Raw genomic sequence first — 12,531 nt, 5'->3', positions numbered from 1 at the left:
AGTGCGACCCTGTGTACTTCGGTAGTTTATTGAGAGACTCTTGTATACACAATAGGATCAACTCAGGTAACCATTAAGCACTCAACCATTTTTCGTGAAACAAACTATACCTATATCTGTTTCTTACACGACTATCGACAACAAAGTCAGCGAGTAGAAGTAAGGAAACGCAGGGGTGGTGACTGGGATAAGGTGTGCAACGCGAGTGCAACTGATATTTTGTTATTTTGATGCTATTTTCTTGTGGCATCTTAAGCTACAATTTTACTTTAACCCTCCATTCCACGGGTGACTTTCTTGTGACACAAATACACGGGTGGGGTCTATCAGGACCAAATTTAAAACAATATTCTCCTTATTAAAAAAAAAAAATTTTTTTTCAATATTTTTAAGGAAACTTACTGATGTAACGTTGTACTACCTAAATGTACATATAATACGTCTATCAATACATATTTTTATAGTTTACTGCGAAATAACTAACACCATTATTTTTTTACAAGAGTTTATTAAAAAAATCATGAACGGCAAAATACAAAAGAAAAATATAAAAGAAGACAATATTATTATTCTATATACTTACAGTAATACAAGTAAAAAGGATACATCCAAAATTAAAATTAGAAACAGAAAATAGAGGGGGTTAAATTATGTAAATTTTCTTTCTACATGATCAGCACAAAATGCTTTTATATGTTCCATTCATAACCAGTTTTTGTACAATTGGCAGAAATACCTAGTTTTTCTTTTTATATAATACTTATACATCCCTGTTTTCGTGGGGCTGGGTCATCCCTCATCATTTGCTCAATTTCAGAAAATTGTGCAGCAAGTAACTGTGATGTTCTCTATATACGCATATTTATGGCTCGTATTTTCATATTTTTCTGGAGTAACGCAATTCCTAAAGACTTCCTAAAGAAACAATCGACGAGAAAACCGAAATTCTGCATTCGTATTATTGGATCTCAGTATATAATAAATGCATTTATAGCTGCAATATTAACCAAGCCACAGTACAAAACAAGAAACGCCCACCCACGGGTGGGGTCTGTCAGGATACTTTTGCAGGTAGCGATTGAAGGGATTCATACAATTTCACCAAATTATGTTAAAATGTACTATTCAGTGCTATTAAAAGGTACACCAAGTCTAGGAAAAAAATACAAAAAAAAATTAAAAAAATTAAGCAATTTCATTTATAGTTGTACTGATAGACCCCACCCGTGAGAAGGAGGGTTAGAGTATGTTTATTCGACGTTTCGAATTTACTTCGGAAATTTTTAATTCTTCAAAATTTGGTATAATGAAAACGATTTTCAAAGTGAAAATCGAAATGTCGGATTAAACTTATTTTAAAGTAAATTGGAGCTTACTCCCAATAAAAATAGTAAATTAGCTATTATGATCATCCGTGCAACATCGCGCGTGAACTTTAACTACATCGCGCTTATTCTCAAACGAAATAGCGACGATATCGCGTCTAACAGTTTAGCTTAGACTGTGATCGCTTGAACTGAATATCCGGCATCCGCGGACACAAAACAATGAAATAAAACCTTATTTATTGTATTTTTAATAATTGCCCACAGGCCGCTGGTTGCAGATCCCTGCACTAAAATATATTTGTTTAACAAAATGAATTATAGTTACCTCGTGGCAGACGTTCAAGGGCGAAAGCTTTATCACCCATCTTTGAATAAGCCCGAATTGTGTCCTCATTTGGTATTGGTAAAAATCTGTCAACAATTATTTTGTAAATTTCCTAAAATTAACAAAAAATTTAGTACTATATCAACTTGCTGCACGTGTTTTGTGATAATATTGGTTTACATTTTTATGGTAATATTGTTGACCTTTGTTTTAAGCAATTAATTACCTACATATGATTGTGAAAAATCAGTAAGTACCGAAAAAATAAAAATCCAGTATTATCGTACTATAAATAACACTTTGGTCCAGGATTTATAAGTGGGCTTTACAGAATTATTACATAATCAACGAAAGTAAAATAATGAAAGATCTCAAGCAATAATCTTAAGCAAAGATCTCTCATGAAAGCAATAATGAAAAAATAAAATAATAATAAAGACGAAATAAAGTATGTGGGAAAGCAAGGTTTGAAAACAAATTGTTTTAAAGGATATTTTATTTTGAATTTAATGCTTAAAAAGTAAAAAGGCAGTAATCTGTCGGATATGTTAAATGGTAGTGTCTGAGTGTGCCGAGTTAGATATTTAGCCAAAGAGAAACTATGTAGATATTTTTAAAATATCTAAAGGCCGAGGTCGACTTACGGCCGATTAAAATGATTACCTTAGATAAAACGAAGGGTAATGATAGGCACTTAAAGCGTAGCCCTGTTACCGTAGACCTAAGACCTAAGAAAAAGACCTAAGAAGTAGACCTAAGAAATACTAGCTTGTAGTAATCCTACAGTAGAGGTATAAAGAAACACTATTATAATATTTCAGTAATCTACATACGTCATCCGCCTGAAGTATAGAATCAATCCAACCAGTGTGGGTTCCAACCCAGATTAAGCTACTGTTTACAAAGTCGTCTATAGTACTTACAGAATTTTCGTATCTAAAAAAGTGTGCATTAGTGTTTATTAAAATCGTTTACAAAATGATATCAAAAACATACATAGGCACAGTCATGACTGTAGACAACCCACTGCAGTAAGTGCAGGTCAAGAAAAAGCTGAATATGAACATCATTGCCATAAAAATGATTCCGTGTTTGCCTGGTGGAATTTCAGATTTTTGGACGATCTGCATCAAAAACAACTTAAAAATGACAAACACTGAGCTTTTGTATTTTGTTGTCTGATTTAGATCCTCATTTTTGTGTCTAAAAATGAAAAACATTTCTATAAAATCGATACGTGTATTTGTATGTATATTATATGAGTGCATATTCACTTTACCAAAATACTCCAAACCAACAGAACACGCTGAATGTGTTAATGATATTGATGAGAACACGACAAATATAGCGAGCAGTCCTAATCCACAAAAATGTTCATTCCATTTGTTCGTAGTATTCTGTTCAAGTTAATACGCACCCATATACACCTACATGAAGGAGAACACAGCTAATATAGTGACGAATCCAAATCCGCCGAAAATTTATAGGTTGGTTGTTGGTTTATTTGCGGTAGAGATTAGCAGAGCTCCAAATTTGAAATTACGATATTTATAAACAGGATGGCTGATTAAAGCATCATTGCCTTCAAATAAACTAAAACTTATGGATTACTTGAGTGCCTGAACGAAATGTCCTATTATCTGTACCAAAAGTCTTTGTCTCGTGTTAAAAAAAGCTTTACAGTTTAAAGCAGCATTACGTTGAAACGTAAGCAAGCTATTTATTAAGTACACACAAAATCTAGGCCTTTCTGCTCGGGTCGGTAAGAAGTTGGGTGTGGTTATTTCTAAATTCATATACAATCTGTTTGCATAATCTTTAAAATTAAAATAAATTGGGCCCATTTTTTTGAATAACTTACCCTGTAAGGAAACGAACTCGGACAAAGAAATAAAATAACAAATTCAAAACAAAGCAAGACTTTATTATTTTGTAACGGAGAGAAAATTATTAAAAGATTCTACGTTAAAAAGTTACGTTATCCCAGAAAAGAAATGTGTGTAAACAATCTGTGTTTACGGTATTAAATTACACATGAGAATCCTTATTCGAAACTAAAATATAAATCATATCGTAAAAAGACAAACGTTTTATATCTTGGCATTTGATTATGAATGAGAAACATATGAAAATAAAATCATATTTTATACCAAATTTCAAAGTTCATTCACATGACAAATTCATTTTTGTATTAGATAGAATGTAGATATTTATTGCAATTAAAAGATGAATAATAAATCACTTTACTGTTATTTAGTTTATAAATAATTGTCATTGTTCAATAAAAAAATATAAAATGGGTACAACCTAAATTATCCAAATGCTTGTGTGGCGTGTAGAAAGGATATAATTTTTTTACCCTTTAGATAGTCAGACTGGCAAAAACGTTAAATCTGTCGCAGCAGAAACATAATATCCACCATAAGAATATATAGGATTAAATCACCACTTAATTTTACAACAACGTATTTTTAAAGAATTATGTGTATTTACCAAAAAAAAATATGTTAGTGCCGTTAGTGACAACATTGTAATCCACGCCTTTGCAAGTTGCAAATGGCGTTATAAATCATCATATTCCAAAATTTTAGAAAAAGACGATAATAACAGTATACATCAATTTTTATATATCTAATAAAAACTGCTAAAAGAAAAGAAGGTACATTACCAAATTGGTATAGTACTCCCAATCAAAAGAATGTTTTTGTTGATGGGTGAAAGTTAAAGTAGGACAACAGGCTATTAAACATTCTGAGGAATAGGCGTTTATTTTTACAAGCACCAGGAAAGAACAGCACCTAATTATACCAAACTTTTGTTAGTAAATACAAACAATATTTTATACATTTTGTTTTTGTATTTAAATTACCTTTAAATCTTAACCAACATTAGTGTTATATTTATATACTATATATATTTTAAAATCATTAAAACTCCTAATTGAATATTTTAAACTCCTAAAAGTTGCCTTATTTCATAAAAAAACACTCTTACCTCTTATAATTGCATTCCTAAAATTGACCTTATTTTATAAAAAAAAGTCATACATTGTTAATTTTAATATTATTTCAATATTTTAGATTTTAATGGATCTTCTACTTCTGAACAATTGTTACATGGAGTTACATGCTAATTTGGGATGATCCTAAAGAACAAGATCGCAGAAATGCTAGAGTTTACATTTTATTATCTACAGATGGTACTTTAAGGCAGAGTATTTTAGAAGGTATAGCACTTACAACAAACCATTACTAATGCATATAGAGGTATCTATATTTTTATATCCAAAGGAAGATCTCCAACACGATGGGAAGATTAAATGAAGATTGGTGGAAAAATCCCTTCATGAAGTTGTCCACCTGGTACAGAATTGCAGCCAATAAAGACAGCAAGCTAACAATATTTAGAGTGTCTTCACCAACAACTTAACAAGGGCTCAAGAAATGAGGAGGATGAGGATAATTGTAGCCAATACTTTACGAAAGAAAATTATACAAATAAACAAGTGTCCGGATATCTGTGTTTTATATTGTTGTTTTTGAGACTTTGGTTTGTTAATGTAATGGAAAACAGATATAATCATAAAATATCATATAAATAGTGTCCTATACCATAATATATACTCTCCCTGTATCAGATATTATGTTATACATTAATATATAAAAATGTGTAAGTGTATTCTGTATTTTTCGACAGAGAGAATATATTTTTTGGGATAGAATAAGTTTTTATTTCTTGTTTTATGACTATATTTACTTTCCATTAAAAGCATACTTTTTGAATTTTGGCGCCTAAAATTCAGAGCATATTTTTTTAATTTGCCGCCTAAAATTCAGAACCTAAGTTTCGGCCCGTCCGTATTTGGCGCTAGAAACTCTCTCCCAAAACTTTCTATGGGAGTTACCTTACTAGGGGGGTATAAACTCTGACCAAAATATTATGTTAACTGGCACAATGCCTCTTCACGCATTTTTTAAATCAAATTTCATGGTGGATTGACATAAAAATCGACGAAAAAAATCGATTTTTTGCACTTATGCTAGTTTGATTTCACAGCGATGATATAGTTTCATTTAATAATAAAGTATTTAAGTATTATGGTAATTTTTCTAAATAGTGTATATTATTACCTCAATATATTATATATTTTATTTACCTATACGGTGTAGTTTGTATAAGAAACATCAAAGCGTGGACTATTATTGACACAATAAATATAGCTGCTACAGAACACCACATTGGATAAGAGTATGAAAATAATGGTGTTAACCATCCAGCAGCTAACCTACAAAATATGTGCGCTTTGTAAAACTGACAGTTATCGAAATGTTACAGATTTCATCAATAAAAATTAAGCATAGTATATATGTGTAAGGTAATGAATGAATGAGAATGACAATACAATAGCTGCCTTTAATTTATGAACTATCTTAGGCTGATATTTATAATCTTCGTTGGTTAGAGAAGGAGTTTAATATTTTTAAATAACGTTTTGCTAATTAGCTCAATGCCAATTGTTTTTGACTTTTGTTTTTAGGTCAACAGGCCTTTGCTACGTTGCAAGTAGACCCGCATAATATTATTCTTTAAAACAGGTCCTCGTTTAAAATGGTTACAGCAAAAATTATATAAATAGAAATATCCATAGATATTGATCAGACATGGGCATATAATTTCTATTCAAACTCAGACTAAATATTAATACTTTAAATCATACGAAAGCATCAATCAAAGAGAATAATGGCAATAGTTACCCCTTTTCAAAAATTTTCAAGCTTTTCTTCCTTGTATCAGACGTGTCACCTGATAAATTCGACAAAATTCTCGAATTAAAGGGAATTAAGACAATATTTATATCTCATCCAAAACTTTTATCTCTTATCGGATTGGTCTCCATCTGTTTCTATAAATGAAGAATTTTTAGAGAATCCATTGCGATCTAAAAGCGCTTTAATTGTTTTAAACAAATAACTGACGACATTCGATTTTCTTCAACATGAAAACCTCTTAGCAACGTGTTCCGGTCTCTCCTAAAGCTGTCCATACTTCTTCAGGGATATCGTTTAGTCCGACTGTTTAATCTTTCTTTATTTTTGGAACTGCTTGAGCAACTTCATCATTTATTATTTTGGTGACTATTGCTGTTGCTCATACATATGTGTTCTGTATACACATTTTTTCATTTAACAAACTATTAAAGTACTTTATCCACCTCTTTTTACGGGGTTCATCATGCATTGCTTAATATCCTCTCTCTAATTTTCTCACATGTGGATTAAAATCACCTTCTATTAGGACTTTCTACTATGATAGACTATATCTAAGTATGTCTTCTAGTTAACAATATAAAGATTTTCGTTCATTGTCACCGACATTGACTTGGGCAGCATTTACAGAATTCAACACTTCTTTCTGAAATAAAAATTTCACTGACATTACCCATTTCTCACTTATTTTTAGAACGTTAAATAATGTTCCCCCTTCAATTAGACCCCCACCTGGAAAGCCTAACGGACGCTCAGTTTACCTTTTATTATATTGGAGAAGATCTTTTCATTATTATAATCTGAAAAGGTTTAGAACATTTAATGCCTGAATAACTTTTCTATCCGGATGATGTACTGCACGATTTGGCCAACAAACTACCAATGCATTACCCTAGTATTACCCTACCTCCGCTTAAATTTTCATGTAGCGGTAGTATCCCAAGCGGTAGTTAAACAAACTACTCTGACCACAGGAAAAGTATTACATAAATAAAGAAGAAGTTTCAGCGATTTCCAATCGTGAGCGATTCAATCATGAGAAGCACCAAAGAAAAAGTCAGAAATTTTAAACGTGATAGATTTATAATAAACTAGCAAGTTCTACTCAGGAGTGGGCTTTTCATGTAATGATACCTATATTATGTTAATTATGTACATACATATAAATTTAAGATATATTTTTAAAATAAACATAAACTTACTTAGGAGCTGGCACCAAACACGTTATACCTGTTCTTATTAAAGGTGTTGACAAGTCCAAAAAATGATAGTCAGCTTCCCAAGTGTACAAGGCAGCTAAAATAGAAAGGCAAAAACAATAAAAAAAATTAAAAAACTTGTATTTCATCAAAATTTACAGAACTTATCGTGATCATACTATTACAATAAGAAGTATGTTGTAGAAAAGTTATAATAGTCTATTTAAACGGCCTACACACGTCCCAATAAGACCACCCAACTGTCGTGACCGACAATGTTGAGCCCGACAACATTGGTTCCGACGGTTTGTGTGTGTGTGTAGGCTTGTTGGCATACAAAAATAGTTGTCATATCCCGACTCGATAGATTGAGAATGGGGAATTCGGTTGTCGGAATGTCGCGGTTGTACAACCAAATCGGTCGACCCGACCGTCGCTTACAACTATTTTTGTCGGTCAACAAGCCTACACATACACCAACCGTCGTGCCTGCCAACCGTTGTCGGTCAAGACAGTTGAGTGGTCTTGTCGTTACGTGTGTAGGCCATTTTATTAAATGACTAGGAAGATATAATTGAATTTTTTCAAGGAAGCATATCATTTGTTAAAGCGTTTATATTGCATTAATAGATATAAGATTTATACTAACAACTTATTAGTTTGATCATCATCATCATCATCATCAGAATATTACAGCCCCAATTGAGCTTGACTTTCCCTAGTCTGTTTCGCCAGTCGTTTATGTTTATTACCATCATTACTAATCGTTTGTACTTTCACATTATGTGGACAGCCATAGTTCACCGGATAGATACTAACATTTTAAGCCAGATCTCACGAGTTAAATTCTCGGCACGAAAAAAATTTTCATTTCTAAAAATGATACGAGTCGTTCACCGTGCGTTGAATGGCACGTAATAGGCGAGCGGTTTACCCCTAAAAGACACTTACAAACGGAATATACCGATCAATTTTTTTTTGCATTCCTACCGTACCAAACCTTTTTTATCCGATTCTATATATTTTTTCAAGCTTAAATGTTTTTTTTTAATTTTTCCAAGTGGGCCATTGTTATTAACAAATAACTTAATTTAAAAAAAAAATAATTTCCGGAATCGCTTCGACTAAAATTTTTTAGACGTATCTCATTAAAGTAAATACTTCTTCTTTCTTAGTAATTTTTCGAAAAATGCTTCCTTTTGGAGTTATTTGCAAATTTTTGTTCAAAAACGGCTTAATTATATATATATATATATATATATATATATATATATATATATATATATATATATATATATATATATATATATATATATATATATATATAGATATATATATATATATATATATATATATATATAAAACATAACTTACCGAAGCCTATGTCAGCTTTATCGTCTCCTAAATTACCCACTAAACCATTACCGGTCCAATTATCGAAGATATACCCCCAATAATCTTCGGGATTAATAACAAGTTCTGGTGTAGCATTTATATACTGAGCGAAAATAATCATTGAACATAGTTCAGACCCTTTATGATCATTGACGGTTTCTCCTAAAAAAAAATTTATTAAAAAAAAATCCACAAGGAAACAAAGTTCCTGTATTTGGCTGTATACCATATATTAAAAAATTTTGAATAAAATCCTTTATAAAAAGGTATATAAAAAACCCAGTTGGGCTATGTTGAATTGACAAAACGTTTTCGGAATAAGTATTCCATCATCAGTGTCCTAAAATAGTATTTAACCACTTAATTAAAAAGAACATGAAATAATTTAAGTTTTGACTAAGGTTAATGTAAAATGTGGTTAATACTTACTAGTTAATACATGGATGTAGCCACTAAATATGTGGGTAAAAACCCTTTAAAAATTATTAAATAAAATTTGGTTTACATTATGTCTAATTTACAGTTGAGATGTTAAAGTTACCGTTGGATTGGTAACATGGCGACATATGACTCTACATTAGTTACGAGTCCTGAGACGGTATGTCTACGAGGACTTTGTCAAAGCAACTGATTGAAATGACAATCTTGGCAGGTTATGACGGAAGTTATGACAGAGCAGTCAGTGTAACTGTATATGTCTATTTAAGACAGAAGCCAACGTTGTTTAAAATTGTGAAAGTTGAAATAAAATAAAATTATAACAGTATCAACCATCAATGTTATTGTTTTAAATTATGTATGTGAAATGAAATTGTGGTGAGAAAATTATGTGATTATAGTTAGGCAACCAACTATACAGTGTCAAGTGGTGTGATGAAAAGATTCTAATATAAGGCTCTTTATGTTTTAATAACATTTGGTACCTGGAAAATGGAAACTAGACACTGGTGGAAAGTTGGGTTCTTGAAAAAGTATAGGAATTGATATATTTAATATGTGAGGATGTTGTTCAATGAATGAAATAAAACTATTATGATATAAAGTTCGTGTAAAAATTAACTTATAACTCAATTATATTAGGCCCTGTATGTGAAAAAACAACATTTGGTACCTGAAAAATGTAAAACTTCTTGAGTTGCAAGTTCATGAATATGAATATCTGATTGGATGTTGACAAACTGAGTGAAGTAGTTATATTTTGTGTGTTGACAAGTATGAAATGGACAAAATTTGATGGTTGAAAGTGGTTTTGTAATATATTGGTCGTAAAGTACTTAACTTATAACTTGAGAAAAGGCCCTATCTGTTATAAAGCAACACTAGGTACATAGGAAGATAATAGATTAAGTTATAAGTTGGTAAGTTGAATGAACTATTGGTCTATATTAACTATAATACTAAAATGAAATTGTTGTAGGTGGCTCTGCTAAATTTGAGTAAAGAGAATGAAAATTAAGGTGTTTTTGAGAAAATTGTGATAAACGGATAGACTACGAAAGGCTGAGGTCCCCAGAGAACCGAAGCCAAACCCTGAGGGAATTGTGTAGAGAAGTAAAATAAGAATTTAATAATATGGAATGGGTGGTGGATGATGGATAATCTGATCTGAATTTGGAAGTGTCGAAATAGAAGCATGGAAAGTATTGATTATAGTGATTAAGACATGAAGTTTGGGTTGAAAAGAAAAGAGTGGGATAGATGGAAAGTAAGATGTATTGGAAGAAAGGTTTTTAGAGTGAACTAAGGGAGATGAGTATTAGGTGAACTAATAATTAATATGGATTTTAATTGTAGAAGTAAATTGGGGATGTTGGTTAGGAGAACAGTTGGCGATGGAGAGGGAGAAAATCTCGATTGAATAAAACATGACGATTAACGCAATTTGGGCTTTTTTGTTTTTCTTTAAGAATTTCAAGATCTTCATATAAATCTAATTTGAGGAAATTTTTTTGGGAGATATTGTGGATAAGTGAAACGTCTTCTGGGATATTGAGGGTGTGGTTGTGTTCTTTAAGATGTTGAGAGAAAGTGGAAGTATTTTCTCTTTTTATGTGCTCTAGAGAGCGTGAAGAAAGAGATCTGCATGTTCTACCTATGTAGGTGGCATTGCAATCTGAACATTTAAGTCTATATACTCCACTCCGGTTCATATAGTTGATAGGATCTTTGGAATTAGAAATGTGTTGTCCCAAGTTGTTGGGTACTTTGAAAGAAACATGGGTGTTTTCAACCGAACGTTGGATGAGATTTCGAATATCTCCAGAAAGACTTTCATGATAGAAAGGGAGTAAAACATAGTTGGGTTTGGTGTTGAGGTCTCTGGGGAACGCAGTCTCCCGCAGGGTCTTAAGGCGTTTTTTGTGGATGAGTTTGTTGATAATGTTGTGATCATATCCGTTGTTGACTGCTATTTGTCTGAGTATATTTAGTTCTTTTTTGTAGTTTGAATCTGACAGTGGAATGCTTTCTAGGCGATGGATGTAACTATGAAAAGCTGCGTATTTATGTGACATGGGATGGTTGGATGAAAATGGAATTACGTGGTCAGTCGGTGTGGGTTTCCTATAGATACTGAAGTCGAAGTGGTCATTTAATCTGGTAATGGTTAGATCAAGAAAATTAATTGACATGGAAGATTCTAGTTCCATCGTGAACTTGATATTGGGGTGAATTTGGTTGATTTTGGAAAGTAAAAGTTCAGCTGAATTGGAATTACCTGAAATGAAGACTAAACAGTCATCAACATAGCGAAACCAGTGTAGTATTTCAGGGTTTTTCATGATCTGTGTGGATTCTAAATGATCCATAAAGACATCAGCTAATAGAGGGGAGAGACAGCTGCCCATGGCTAAGCCATCAGGTTGTCTATAGTAATTGTTGTTAAAAACAAAGAAATCTTGATCTAAACAAAGTTGTAATAGTTGGATAATGTAGTTAGTGGTAGATGACGTAATGGAGTTGGCTCTTAGGGATTTTATAGTATGGTGCAAAATGTTCAGAGAAAAAGTCTGTGAAAAGTTTAATGTTATCATTTAATTTGTTTATGAACTTTTTAGAGGGGTCTGTTGCAAGTAAAGTGAAGTTATTATTATTAAGGAAAGTTGAAACTTTATTGTTATATGATGTTTGATCTAGAATCACTAGACAGTTACTTGTCTGTTATTTGTCTGCTTTGCTGATGATTAAGTTATTGGATTTGATTTCCAATAACTTAATCATCAGCAAAGCAGACAAAGGTAACTGTCTAGTGATTCTAGATCAAACATCATATAACAATAAAGTTTCAACTTTCCTTAATAATAATAACTGTCGCCATGTTACCAATCCAACGGTAACTTTAACATCTCAACTGTAAATTAGACATAATGTAAACCAAATTTTATTTAATAATTTTTAAAGGGTTTTTACCCACATATTTAGTGGCTACATCCATGTATTAACTAGTAAGTATTAACCACATTTTACATTAACCTTAGTCAAAACTTAAATTATTTCATGTTCTTTTTAATTAAGTGGTT

General features: G+C 31.7%; 1 protein-coding gene across 1 annotated transcript in view; it reads right to left on the bottom strand.

The window, feature by feature from the left end:
* The window catches only part of LOC140435650 (glutamate receptor 1-like), a 53,230-nt gene that overhangs the window by 19,983 nt on the left and 20,716 nt on the right, over positions 1-12,531 (bottom strand). The window contains exons 3-8 of the mRNA XM_072524375.1: positions 8,993-9,175; positions 7,622-7,715; positions 5,810-5,938; positions 2,650-2,856; positions 2,487-2,589; positions 1,654-1,765 (exon numbers count right to left, since the gene is read on the bottom strand). Coding sequence (XP_072380476.1) covers positions 1,654-1,765; positions 2,487-2,589; positions 2,650-2,856; positions 5,810-5,938; positions 7,622-7,715; positions 8,993-9,175 — 828 coding nt within the window. The remainder of the gene's footprint in view (positions 1-1,653; positions 1,766-2,486; positions 2,590-2,649; positions 2,857-5,809; positions 5,939-7,621; positions 7,716-8,992; positions 9,176-12,531) is intronic.

The sequence above is a fragment of the Diabrotica undecimpunctata genome, chromosome 1 (genome assembly GCF_040954645.1).
Source record: "Diabrotica undecimpunctata isolate CICGRU chromosome 1, icDiaUnde3, whole genome shotgun sequence".
In the NCBI taxonomy this organism is placed as follows: domain Eukaryota; kingdom Metazoa; phylum Arthropoda; class Insecta; order Coleoptera; family Chrysomelidae; genus Diabrotica; species Diabrotica undecimpunctata.
Note: the sequence above shows the minus strand (reverse complement) of the source record. Positions and strands in the feature narration are given on the sequence as shown.